The 13,162-nt window shown below is 40.5% G+C and overlaps 2 protein-coding genes across 16 annotated transcripts; one reads left to right on the forward strand and one right to left on the reverse strand.

The window, feature by feature from the left end:
• Window positions 1–971: 971 nt before the first annotated feature.
• On the forward strand, window positions 972–9,271 carry LOC108144696 (formin-B). 14 transcript variants are annotated; one of them, XM_017269781.2, is made up of 3 exons: window positions 972–1,104; window positions 1,160–1,196; window positions 8,624–9,271. In XM_017269781.2, exons 1-3 carry the CDS (start codon window positions 1,042–1,044, stop codon window positions 9,037–9,039), a joined length of 516 nt encoding a protein of 171 aa, XP_017125270.1. In that variant the 5' UTR covers window positions 972–1,041; the 3' UTR covers window positions 9,040–9,271. The 14 variants fall into 14 exon arrangements, with proteins under 14 accessions (XP_017125270.1, XP_017125260.1, XP_017125271.1 ...); XM_017269771.2 differs by lacking the exons at window positions 972–1,104; window positions 1,160–1,196 and adding exons at window positions 1,285–1,399; window positions 1,473–1,563; XM_017269782.2 differs by lacking the exons at window positions 972–1,104; window positions 1,160–1,196 and adding exons at window positions 1,771–1,882; window positions 1,938–2,001.
• A 451-nt stretch (window positions 9,272–9,722) lies between these two features.
• LOC108144887 (solute carrier family 35 member F5) lies at window positions 9,723–12,853 on the reverse strand. 2 transcript variants are annotated; one of them, XM_017270047.2, is made up of 7 exons: window positions 12,638–12,853; window positions 11,751–12,080; window positions 11,535–11,675; window positions 11,424–11,477; window positions 10,757–11,360; window positions 10,285–10,696; window positions 9,723–10,226 (listed from the first exon to the last, which is right to left on the reverse strand). In XM_017270047.2, exons 2-7 carry the CDS (start codon window positions 11,838–11,840, stop codon window positions 10,178–10,180), a joined length of 1,350 nt encoding a protein of 449 aa, XP_017125536.1. In that variant the 5' UTR covers window positions 11,841–12,080; window positions 12,638–12,853; the 3' UTR covers window positions 9,723–10,177. The 2 variants fall into 2 exon arrangements, with proteins under 2 accessions (XP_017125536.1, XP_017125535.1); XM_017270046.2 differs by having other exon boundaries at window positions 12,621–12,853.
• Between the last annotated feature and the right edge of the window lie 309 nt (window positions 12,854–13,162).

A 13,162-nucleotide genomic window follows, 5' to 3' on the forward strand; every position in this document is an offset into this window, starting at 1 on the left:
GGACGGACACTCCCAGGCCAACTATTAATTATCACAATTCAGCAAAGTCTGTTTGTTTTCGGCTCCGACCGCCCTATAATTACCCGAGCGGTTCGCTTTAATTGCCTCAGATTTATTAAATGGGTCAGTCGCAGTTGGGTTTTTCTCGTTTTATTTTTGTTTCTGTTTTTCTTGGTCTTGTTGCCACTGTGAACTTGAAATCTGAAATTGCTCTGCGATGACCATTCGAGTACAATGCGAGGGAAACAATAAAAAAGATCATGACTTTGTTTTTCAGCTGGGAGAGTTCGGCATTTCAATTACTAGTGAGGTGGGAGAGTTCCGATTTTGCACGGTTAGTGGAAGAGTTCTGAACAACAGACCTATTTCACCACTCTTGATATCTAGCTTCCAGTCTGTTAGTAAACAATACCTTTGATTACACTCTTGTTCAAGGTCTTTATACCAAGGGTAGACATTTGCTGTTCGAAAAGTAAGAATTTCCGTTTTATGGGGGGACTCACACAATGAGACTCACTGAACCTTAATCTGCCTTCCGATTCCTAGAAAAATTACATACCCTTTATTCGTATGGTTTAATTTTAAACAGATGATTTGGTGATTTTCTAATGATTTTGAGTAGTATGTATTTTTTAAGTTTTTTAACTGTCTCCCAATAAGTCTTTTTCACAATCGCTCCTTTTAAGCCCGAAATTGACTTTTAAAATTTAAATGTATTTTCTTAAATTATTTTGAAACTTTGTAGACATACTTACATTAACACTATCTTACATAAAATGTATAAACTATGTTACTTGTTTCTAAATATTAATATATTATAACTTCATTTTTCCCGTAGGGTATTCCAGAGCTCGGTATATTTGATTGTTCTAATCTAATCTAATTTTGACCGATAAGTTATAATCGGCAGTTAGCGTAGAGCGATTAAAGTATGTGGAACGGAATATTGTCGCGTTCGATTGCTCCATACATCTGCGATTTGGAGAACACGCTTTCATTTCGCTTTTCGCACTCATCAAATTCGGGACATAGAAGACCGAAATGGCCGCAGATTTTTACATTGTCATTCTCATGTTGATCGCAGCAGCCTGCATTTTCATCAAGGTTAGTTGAAATTTTGGATTACAGAAGACACTTATTACATGTATTTAACCAACAGGTGGCTATTTCGTCGGCCAGAAGGCATCCAAACGGAGGTAAGTGTGTTTACGAAAAAAAAGGTAATACGGTGATAAGATATGAATAATGGGCAATCGAAATAGGTGGGTTCCGAAATCGATAGCTTTCGATGGCTAGTCAGTTGTCACCAGGCATTTGTCCCGAGCGAATTGATAAAGCCATGGGCGCCGGATTGAGTTCCTTTTCCGTGGTGCTACTAGTCACCATAATATTAATAGTCGTAAGTAGCTAATGGCGAACTTTGATCCGGAAGAAGGCAATACAGGATTTTATTCCCCTCCCTCTCCAATTAGTTCATTTCGAATGCATACCACAAGGCCAAGAGAGCTGGCCAAATGAGGGATTACAGGGCCAGAACGGAGAGGACCATCGACACACGTAATGGTGAGCCGGGCTAGTAAAATATACAAATAGGATTAGCGAGTTATAGTAGTTGATAACCGAAACGTAACTGGTCGCACATGCCTGCTTTATTGTCTCTGGTTATAATTAGCTCTGATTTGCTTATCTGGTTGATGCAACGCCGACTTTATCTCTGTTTATCGTAAGAGCTATATCACAGTTGTGCCCGGGGCTTGTTTTCCTTATCCCGTGGGTGGCTGCTCATTTGTCATTGCACTTCTCCCAGAATCGGTTCAAAATGGATTTCGTTGAGGGCTACTACTTCCTGTCCTTTTTTCTGATATTCCTCATTCTGATCAGGGTGAGTTTTGGCCTTATCCTTCCACCGATCTGTGGTTAATTGACTTCTTCTCAAGTCCTATATCTGCCCCAATCACAAGTGGAAGTGCGTGTGCTGTCTGCAATACACGACGGAAACTGGTGAGTTTGCTCAACCCAAGACTGTATAAAGTAACTCCGCTTCCATTAGTCAAATCATCCAAATTATGATGTGAAAAACTAGAAAAGTGAATATCAAAAAGTGCTTATTAGAATCCAATGTATGCGGAAATCTGGTTCTTTGGCTTTATCTTGCTGATCGTCGTATCGCTTGTCGCTCGGGTAGGTTCCACCGACTCCCACTTCCTTGATAAAATATTTCACATAATAATACCCTCCCAAGGAGTGCTATCTGTTTATCAAGTTGAAGATCGATGAGTGGAACATGCGGGTGTATGCCCGCCTCTTGCGCCACGAGATGATGTTGCGAGTGGCCATGGAGGGTAAGATCCAGGTTTCAGTGCCCCTATCACTTTGCAAAAAAAAAAGCTGCGAAAGCTCTGCTCCGATAAGATAGTGAATGTTCTTCGATGGGGGGTTAACTGCCTTGTAGCAATAAGCAAAATGCTAAGATATGAGCCAACAACTTGAATGGCATTCTACGTCGTTGCTCGCCAATTACCGCCAGTCCAAGTTAATCCATCGCAGACTCTACTCGGTGCGGTGCTCTTAAATGATGGATGGGATCGACATTTTCTACATAGCTCTATTAGTTTTCCTGGTGTTCGTTGTGAGTTGACACTTCTAAAATCAGGAATATATTCTTGATGGCGAGGGTCTTTCCCTTAAAAAGTGGGAAGAGTAGAGCAAGATATCAATCAAACATCAAGCAATCTTTGTTGCAAGAATTGAGAAAAAAATTAGTTGAGAACCCTTAAAAAAGAGAGAAATAAGCTATTAAAAACCCTCTAGCATACTTTAATGACAAATAAAGTTTATATTAATATGTTACCTAAAAAGTCTTCAATCATGAGGTATATTCCTGATTTTAAAAGATAGTTTTTTGTATTTTAAACAATTTTCTGCTCTATAGTTGTGCACCAATAGCAGAAAATATTTTAAATGTGGAAATTCCATTAATGAAAGTCACGTGGAAGGTGTGTCTCCAGGTGCGTAAGTCCCATTTTTCGATCAACGATACCAAACAATGGATTTAGAGATTAGACTTTAGCTTTATCATTTTTCAGTTCATTTAACCTGAAAAAAGGTTAAATGTTTCATGTATTCTCAGAATTTCTTATATCTTTTTACGGTGTACAATTCAAGAACTCAACCATTTTAATCAAGAGTTATATTCCTGATTTTGAAAAGTACTTTATGATGTTAATCATGATCTTTGTCCAACAGCTATGCTACAAAAGCAGGAAAAACATTAACTCCGAGGATTACGATACCGAAAGCTATATCGGTGGGGGCGTATCCCCAGGTGCGTAAGTTTTCGAGCACGATCCATTATGCCGATTGTGTCGAATGTGCGTGTATGTGCCAAGTTTTAATCGCAAAATTGTCCATCTTTTGATAAGGGCTGTGTTCGATTTGGTTTTGTTTGGTGATTAGGCTGTTAGCGATGACAGGCGTTGCCTTTGCCATTTCAGCAAGGTTTCTTGTGCACGGCGAACGGTGGAAAAATTGTATATTCTCAACCAGACTTCCGGTTTTCATTCAATTTGATTAAATCAATTTAATCATGGTCTATTACGCTTTTATGATGATCGGCTGGTTTCTTATAATCTCGATCATATTGATCCTGATTCGTGTAAGTTGTAATAAGATTTTGCTTGAAAAACTCTGGATATTGAGTGATCTACTGTTGATCAACTTTTAGGCTTGTTGTCTTTGCGCCCGGCAGAAGGTTCCTAGTCAGAGCACCGCCAGTGATCGTGGTCCTTCGCGCCGACAACCAGGACGAGTGCTTCAGAGCTATAGAATCGATCCGTCAGGAGTTAGCTTGAACACAGGTGAGCAGCCATGAGTCACAAGCGTTTCCCGATAAAGCTATCTATTTTTCGTTCTTCGCTGTGCTTATCGATTGGTCAAATGGTTGAATGGTTGGTTGGTTGGTTGGTCTCCAAATGGTCGGCAGTAAAATTAATGTATTCAGATGCGCGGACGCAGGTCGGCAATGTTGTAGCTAAGTGTCTCTGTTCCATAAAATGGATGACCAGTTCCGTTGGAGTGAGTTCAGTGTCCTGCTGCTCTTCTTCGTGTTGATTTTCTACTTTTCTGTCAGTGTGAGTTATGGGCCAAAAATATGTATACAAAAAAAAACACCCAACGGGAGTGTAACCGACAGATAATTCCAGAGATGTGTGGCCCAGAAGCGGCGTCGAAGATCGCCGGTTAGCCCGCCACTGAGCAGATTCGTTTCCTCCTGCCCCTCGTCGCCGGGATTGAGTAGTCGACTCAGCTGGACAGCAGGTGAGCCAGCTCAGGTGGTCCCCTTTTGATTTGTGGCAATCGCATTCGCGGTGAAAAGGTTCTTCCGGCCTTCAAAAATATGTTCTTTTGTCTGGCCACAATTTAAACGCTTTGAATTAATAAAAAAATTGTGTTATGTTCGCGCTTCCACGCTTGGCTAGCATTTGATTTTGATGGTTTAACAATTAAGTTTTTACAATTAACGTACGACAAAAAATTTGCTCTTTTAAAAGAAGCTAGACAACAAGAAAACTTATTTTTCTGGAATTTAAATGAACAAATATACACATTTAAAGAAACTGCTTTCGAGCTGATTACGCATACGCCTTTAAGTTACGTATACGTAATATTAAAAATACTATCAGTTATTTTTTTTGTGCAATAAAAAGACAGAATATTAAATTTTAAAAAATTCATAATATTAACAATAATAATTATTATTTCCTGAAATTCCGCATTAAAATAAATTCAAATAAATGTTTTAAAAACAACAATCTAAAGGTAAAAATATTTGATTTTAAAGTAAATAATTCCTAATGTAAATATTCGGTATCTTATCTTATCTGTTTTCATACTTATTATTTGATAATCATATTGTTCATAGCACTGAGAGAAAAGTTAATTCAAATTGAAATTATTTTGTGTTATAAACTTTAAAAGAATGTGCAAAATTGCATTTATTTGAATTTATAATGATTGATAATGAATATTGTTTGTATATGGATTTCCTAATAATCCTTGGTTAATTAGTTTCGTAGACTTTTGCAAGTCACGTGCTCGTCTGACATTATTCAAAGCGCAATTATGCGTATATCTGTCAGATACATATACAGATACATTTACCATTTCTATTCTAATTGAACGCCAGAGGGAGACAGAGGTAGCCTATCTTATCGGACTTTGTTCGCCGAGCGCTTATCACATGGCCCTTGACACACCTGTTCACACCACCGCCTCTTTTCCCTCTTTTCCCATCCCAACTTTTCACCAGTCGCCGATAAGTCTTGGCCAAAAGCCAGCGGCGCGTTATGATATGACAGTTGGCCTGAGGCCTCTTCACGGAGCGAAATTATAATGCCGCCGGTGCTCCCATATCCACGTGGATAACCCGCCTTTACCGATACCGATCCCAATACCGATCCCAAAATGTCGAACGTACCGCCCTACCTGGTTTTCTTCTTTCTGGCCTTCATTTCCTGCGCGGTCACCTTTTGCTGCCTGAGATTCTGCATTTGGGTGTGCTTCGAGGCCAGGAATTCCAGGATTCGCAGGCGAAGACATGGTAGGTTTCTGTGCAACCAAAACAAAGTCATTTCGACTTATTTTGGGCGGCTATCGGAGGGTATATACACCATATATATACACAGATACTTGGTTGCCTTGGCCCAGATAAGATTAGTTTGAATTTAGCTCTGGAGAGTTCTCAGTTTAAAGTCGCCTCTCAAGTGATTCGATTGTGCATTTGGCGTTGACGCGAGTTTATCACAATGGATTTCTTTCTCTTCTATGTGGGATTGTTCTTCGTCTTCTTCCTGATCATGCCCATGGTCTATTTCGCCCTGCAGGTATCTTTTTTGGCCTTGTCCTGCAACTGTCCCTCGCTTAGTCGCTTGTTTTTCATTGCTTAACTTCCTTATCAACTATATTTGCCAACGAAAGTTATCTAAAATGAGGAAATAAGTAATTTCCTAAAAATAGGAATGTTATTATGGCTGTCGCTGTTGATTCTTTGACAAAACATTATATTAAAAATTGATTTAAAACTTTGGTATGATAGGTTGTATGTATAATGTACTAAATCAATCGGATTGAAGCTTTTTTTCCAAAAGTAAATCTTCTTTTTTGCATATAGAACATTTTTGTAATATTTAGTCTAGAAGGAATTCTTTTTGAACTGCTCAAATGGTTTTCGCGGTAGTTTCTTTTACAAAACAATATGTTAAATAATGATATATAACTTTGATATGATAAGTCTAATGTTTTATGCACTATGCCTATATTTAGATGTTATAGAAGGAATTCTTTTTGAACTGCTGAAATATGCTTTTCAATATTATAAATTTGCTATGGTTGTTGCGATTGATTCTTTGACAAAACAACATGGTAAATAATGTTATAAAATTTTGAAATTATACATTTTATGTTTAATGTACTAAATCAATCAGTTTTTTCTTTGTCTATTTCTAATATTTCTTTTTGAACTCTTTAAATATTTTTTCTTTTTGAAAATTATAATAATCTAAAGACTTTAAGCGAGGGGCATAGGCTTGCTTACCCTTCCGATCACTGACTAGCCCCAATTTTCCCTTCCAAGTTTATACTATGGGTTTGTTTGAACAAATGCTGTGGTAGCGATACTCGGGGATTTCAGGATCCAATGAGACGACGACGTCGACGACAACGTCAACGTGAACGTCGCATGGTTGGCATTGGTATGTACCGAATATGTATTAATATTAATGAGCACGCATATCAATCTATCAATCCCATTGATGAACTGATATACTGAGCAATTGATATGCTGTAGACGAGTGTGTGTGAGTGGGCGGGCGAGTGAGTGGGTGATGATCAAGTGCTCCTATAAATCCATAAAGCCTGGAGTGTTTGTTTTGTGGACTTTCGCGATAAGGGTCTCTTTGGCCAAATGCCTTGCAGATATTGCAAATCAGTTTTTGGGGGGTCAGTCTGCTGGAGAGCTCGATGCACAATGGATGCGAGTCCCCTGGTCACTTTCTTTGTACTGCTGCTCATTGGCTTTGTGGCCTATGCAGCCCTCCAATTTGCTGTCATCTGGATTTTGAAATTTTGCTGCGCCAGACGTCGAAACTCCCGATTTGAGCTATGTAAGTTGCACTGCCTTTTGACTGGGCATGGGCCCTCGTATATATTGTGTGTATATCTGATAAATGGAGCAGAGCAACGTTTATGGGCTATATGGCCAGCCAAACATGGCGGACAATCTAATCGCGGGCGACTAATCAATTGCGTACCAAACGGCAAACTATGGCCAATACTAGGGCCCCCAGGAAACGTAGTTGGTGACTGTTCGTCGCGTCGTTCTGAGTTTCTACCATACAATGCACGGATCTGAGCCCACCATGGACTGGGGTAGTGACTTCGGACTGCAGGTGGCCATCTACATGGCCCTGGTGTTCCTTTTCTTCTGCCTCATACCCCTGGCCTGCTACTACATACGCGTGGAGAGCCAAACTCTGGCCAAGATCTGTCAGCCACGATGTCGACGTCAGCAGAGTCGCCGGAATGGGAATCGGACTCGAAATCGATCTCGGAATCGGAGTCGGAATCGGAGTCGGAATCGGCAGCGATACGACATTGGAATTGGTAACGTGTGCCAAAAGTGGGCAGGGATGGAGGGAGCGGTAGCCTATCTAATCGGTTGTATTGGAGGCGATTACTATTTAGCACACAGTCTTCGAGGATCGCGGAATGGGTCTAACTGCTAATCTGAGCGTGGCTCTGGGCTTTGTGTTCGCCACATTTGTCGTGGCCCAGCTGATATACGTAATTATCCATAGGCAGAAGGCAGACCTTCAGCCAGCACAATTATAATGCCCCATAACTGATTTCTCTATTCGTTTTGCATTCGATAGCTGGCCAAGCGCATGCACGACTCGCTGACTCGCAATCGTCGTCAAATAGAAGCTGGTACTGTGTATATATAAATGTTAAACATTGGGAATAATATCACCGAAATCGGTCATCAAATGTGCCTTATCAGCAAGAAATTCCGAGTGTCTTAACTAATATTTGTGTTATTTTAAGCAACTGTGATAAAGTGATGAAATGTACATCAAAACAATGTTAGAATGAGTGTGTTCCTCAAACTACAATTTTGCAATTTATGTACGAGTATAAATTTTAAATTTTTTTTACAAAATCTACAAATTGGTTTTGGATCTTGATAACATTTTAATACGTTATGGATTATCTGTTGAGTGTCAGTGTCTTCCGCTTGAATTTGTATAATCATTTTAGTTGCCAAAAGGATGAACTCGATCTTAACGTGACCTTTAATTTTTCTTATTATGATTGATTATTTATATTGTTTGGACAAAATTTACAGTATGAATGTGGCTTCTTTATATTTATCTACTTTAATTTAAGGACAAAATGATTCCTTAGTAAGGAATTTAGTTTTCTGGGTGTATTTTAAATTGAACCATTTTTGGTTAAAGTGGTATTATATAAATTCATCAATAAAAAATAATTTTTTTTAATAATTTTAAGTTTATACAATTCTTGTTTTCCCCGTATACTCACCTTTTTGTCCTTCGCTTTCTTGCAGACCGCCAGGGAAATGTGTTCAACGTGCAGGATGAACCCTCTGGCAACCGCTATGGCGACATATTCTTCATTGAGCCTGGCAGCGTGGAGGCCAACCGCATCCGCGACCAGCTGGAGAAGGACGAGAAGGACTTGCCCAGCTACGACGAGGTGATGCGCATGTGCAACCTGACCACGCCCACGGCGGCGGCAGCGGGGACGCCACAGTCGCCCCTTGGCGAAGTTCCCGCTCCCATTGGGATTGCGGCACTGCCCGCTCCTCCGTACTCGGAGACCGATCCTCAGGCGGCGACTGTCGCCGGCGGAGCCACTGTCATTGCGATGGAACCCGTGGAGCCCTCCACCTCGCGAGCCGCACAAATTGCGCCCAGCTCTGGTGGCTGCGGGCCACCTGCTCCTCCGCCAACTGCTGTGTGATCCGCCGGAGACACGGAGTCGCCGGGAAATGGAACTGAAGCATTCGCCGTGCCACTCTGGGCCACACAGATGCCAGTTTGTGTGCGCATTCAGTACAGAAATGAACTTGTGTGATCTTATTGAGTACTACATATCTAGTTAAGCGGTAGAGATTAAGTGACAGCTAATGTAAATACATATTTTAAGCGTCTAGGATGAAAATTAAATGAAAAGTGAGTGAGTTAAAATCAAATTGAATTTATGTCTTTTAATGGGTAAATAAAGGTAATAAATTAATAAGTTAAAAATAAACATGTCAGTAGTGTTTAAAGTATAGCCGAATTTTGAAAACAAAACCTTTGGCTTTGATCAAATCAATAGAATAAACTAGTTACCAACAAAACTAGTTATTTTTTTAGTGACTTTGAGTAAAGAATTATTATTTATAAACAAATTCAATAATATAAGTTCTAATTTGTTGCAAGGCGGAATAATTAAAGAAGGTTTTTAAAGTAACTAGTTTAAAATAAACATATCAGTCATATATGATTCAGAATCAAATTATGTTCATAAATAAAATGTCTGATTAAAAACCTATCAATTATAGAAAGATAAACTCAAATCAAGGGAAACTTTAGCTCAACTCATGCTGTTTTCCATGTATAATTGCTTTAGGCAGATTTCACACAAACCCATTTTTAAGCTTACGGTAGACAAGTTTTATTTATTGTTATTAGTTATCAATATGTGTATGTGTCTTCTTATATCCATCTTGTATTGAGAAGTCAACAATTATACAGCTAAGCGCAGTGTGAGTACCGAGAAAATACAATAAATTATAGGTGGACTTCAGCAAAACGTTTGTAGACTATCACATAGATAAACGGTATTCGTGGTTGGCTAAAGCTATTTACAGAGAATACACTTGTAAGGTTATAATAAATAGTTGTACGTAAGATCGCAACATAGTAATATCCAACGGAAAATGCACAAATGAGAAACACAAATCGGGGCCGAGTGGGAATTGTGCAAGACTTGTCCCTATAGATTAAAGAACGATTCGAAACGAACTCGTGAACAGCCAAGTTTTTAGATTGCATTGCAATGAGCAACATTCAAAGTGTGTGAAGCGCGATTTTCACAAAAAAAAAGCCTCCGCTTAATCGCTGTTGCTAATCAGCGACTCCTGCTGCTCGTCATCGTTGACCCTACATGAGAAATTATCCTGTTCAAAAGCAGTTCATTTTGGCAGAATAAAAGACTCACCTCACAATACTTGGCTTATGGCAACGGCAGAGTTTTCTATACACAATCCTGAACAGCTTCATTAGCGGATCGGAATCGTCGTTTCGCATCAGCAGCGATACGAGTATGAGGGCCACGAAAATGGGCAGTGAACCCATGTAGAACATCGGCGAATAGGGCTTGTTCTTCAGCAGGACGTCGAACATGATGGCCAGCGGAATCTGCAGCGACATGGCCAGTGTGCCAATCAGCGAGGAGGTGAGAAAGCAGCCCCAGAGCCACAGCGCCTCGGCCAGCACAGTGCCAATCAAACCGTTCAGGAACAGCAGGGCAAACTGACCCTGACTGGGCAGCTCAAAGGTCTCGATCTTGGTGAAGTGCAGAATAAAGAAAATGGGCCACAATAGCAGCAGATTCCAGAGACCAACGAAACCTGTAAGCAGGCCAATAAATAAGCCATGATATCACCATGAAATTAAACGAGTTGGCTCACCAAAAAACAAAGGTATATCGACCTTTTCCTCCGTATCGCTTTTTCGCTTCACAAAAACCAGATAGGCGGCATAGAAGAACGCACTGAACAGGGCCAAAAGGACGCCCCGCGTCATCTTCGTGTCGTGGAGATCGTTGATGGTGATGGCCACCACGCCGCCAATGTTCATGGCCACGGCAATCACCTTGGTGATGGTTAGCTTATCGCCCATTGCCGAGGGAAACACAGCCGACAGGCAGATAGTGAAGAACGACGACGTTGAGCTCACCAGCGTTATCATGGCCGTCTCGTCCATTTCCAGGGCCAACTGGAAGAAGTAGTTGGCCACGAACCAGAGCAGGCAGAAGAGCAGCGCCGTCTTGGCCGTCTTGTGGTGGGTCTTCTGCCGCCTAATCCTCAAACTGGCCGCATACGAGAGCCGGGCCATCAAGGCATCGGTGGCCTCATGGGCGGACATCTCCCTGACCTCAGCCATCTTACTGAAGCGCACACTCCGCACACTGGAGTCATCGCTTTCGGTGCCGGACAGCGAATTGGAGGTGCCATTGCCAGGAGATGGGGCTCCCTGATGAGGCGATCTGATGGGCACGTAGGTGGGGTCTCCCTGGATAAGCACAATAACAGATTATACAATATTCTGAAGCTAATTCATAGAGTTTTGGCCTACCAAAACAGCCTGATTGGAGTAGTAGTTCTCGTCATCAGCATTCTGCTCCATCATCTAGTGGAGGAAACTAAAATTTAGTAGTGTTTAGTATAAAGTAATTTAATTTCTTACAGCATAGTTTCCATTTTGACGCTCGCAGGACTCTTTCCAAGGCGCCAGGATGCCAATGACGAGCAGATAAATGCTGAACATGGAGGTTTTGAAGTAAGTGCAGAAGAAGGGCTTCTCAAAGTTGGCCTCATTGTACAGAAACTAGAAAAAAAATTAAAGAAAGTTAAAACGATTTCTTGAATATATAGATGTATATATATATAATAAAACCCTTACCTTGGTCAACTCGCTGGAGGAGACCCAAACCACATCGACTAGTATCAGTATGGATATGCCCAGCAGCAGTTTTTGGGTGCGACCCAGCATGATTTTCCGCCTGATTTTCGAATGCTTGCCAAACGGATTATGTTTAAATTTTTCCGACTCTCAAAAGGTAATGTCTATCTCCTTTGGTTATCAATGGGCAAATAACTATTTACGCTTATGCCGCCAGCTTTTCGGTTTCATTTTTGCGACGTTTTTGGCTTCTGCTTTCTGGGGTAAGTGATAAAGAGTTGATTCAAATCTCAAATTTGATAGGCCTGCGAATTCACGATATCATTGCAGCTGAAATAGATAAAAGGAATAGTGGGTGGCTAAGTGGGCGGTCAGGAGCTGCATTTATTGATTTTGTTTGGTTGAGTGGGTGCGGCATTATTCGAGGCGTAAATTACTATTTAACACGTTCGATTTGAGGCGTTATAAATTTTATTTTTTTTTTGGGAGTAACGACTCGTTTAACAAAGCCATCCGGTCAATTAGCATCTGATATCCACGGATATCTCCATCCAATTACGGATTAGCGCTGACTGATGGAATCAGATGAGTAAATTGGTTTAAACAAATTAGCATGATTCGCGGGGTACTGACTGATAAGATAGCTGGAAAAGCCAATTGTTTGGTTGGTAAATATAAATATACACTTCGGTGGAGGGCGGGCGGGCGAAGTGGGCGGAGCAGGTTGTTGATAACAACCCAAAAACAAAATCAATAAATGCCAGCAGCGATATGGCAACTGAAAAAAGCAACAAGTCTGCTGGCCGCCACTTAATTGTGTTATTAAAAGTACTTCAAAGGTAACACTTGGCTAATTTATGCAGTTCTTACCAATTATATTTACTTACCAATGGGTAAGTAACCTATTGCCGCAATAGTTTTCTTTTAGCTTTTTTCCGCTGGAAATTTACTTGTTATTGTTTCCCTGTTGAGTAGCCTAAATGCAGTGGTTTATCTTTTGATTTCGATCGCTTGGCTTGGGGGATAATGTGCGTTTATAATACTGATTCTGATTATAATTTTTTGATCCGCACAGCTGGAGTCGGGTTTAGTGTGGCCATAAAACGCACAATATAACAAAAGATACAAAAATATACTAATTTAGCGGGTATTGTTGTTTTAACGGCTACAGAACATCTGGCAACGTTGGATGAGAGGGAAACTTGGCTAAGTGAAGTGGGTGGCAGCGCTGGCTAGCGGGCTTATTCGCCATCGAAAAAGGTGGCTGTATTGGTTACCCGCCAAGCCGTTGAGGTTTTAAAAACATAAAACATTTAATAGATTTTCAATTAGTTTTAATTGTTTAAAGCAATTGGGTACATTTTACTTTATACTTTGTTGAATAAAGTAATCGCAAACATTGTTGATAAAAA

The sequence above is a fragment of the Drosophila elegans genome, unplaced genomic scaffold (assembly GCF_018152505.1).
Source record: "Drosophila elegans isolate 14027-0461.03 unplaced genomic scaffold, ASM1815250v1 contig_183, whole genome shotgun sequence".
NCBI classification, from domain to species: Eukaryota; Metazoa; Arthropoda; class Insecta; order Diptera; family Drosophilidae; genus Drosophila; species Drosophila elegans.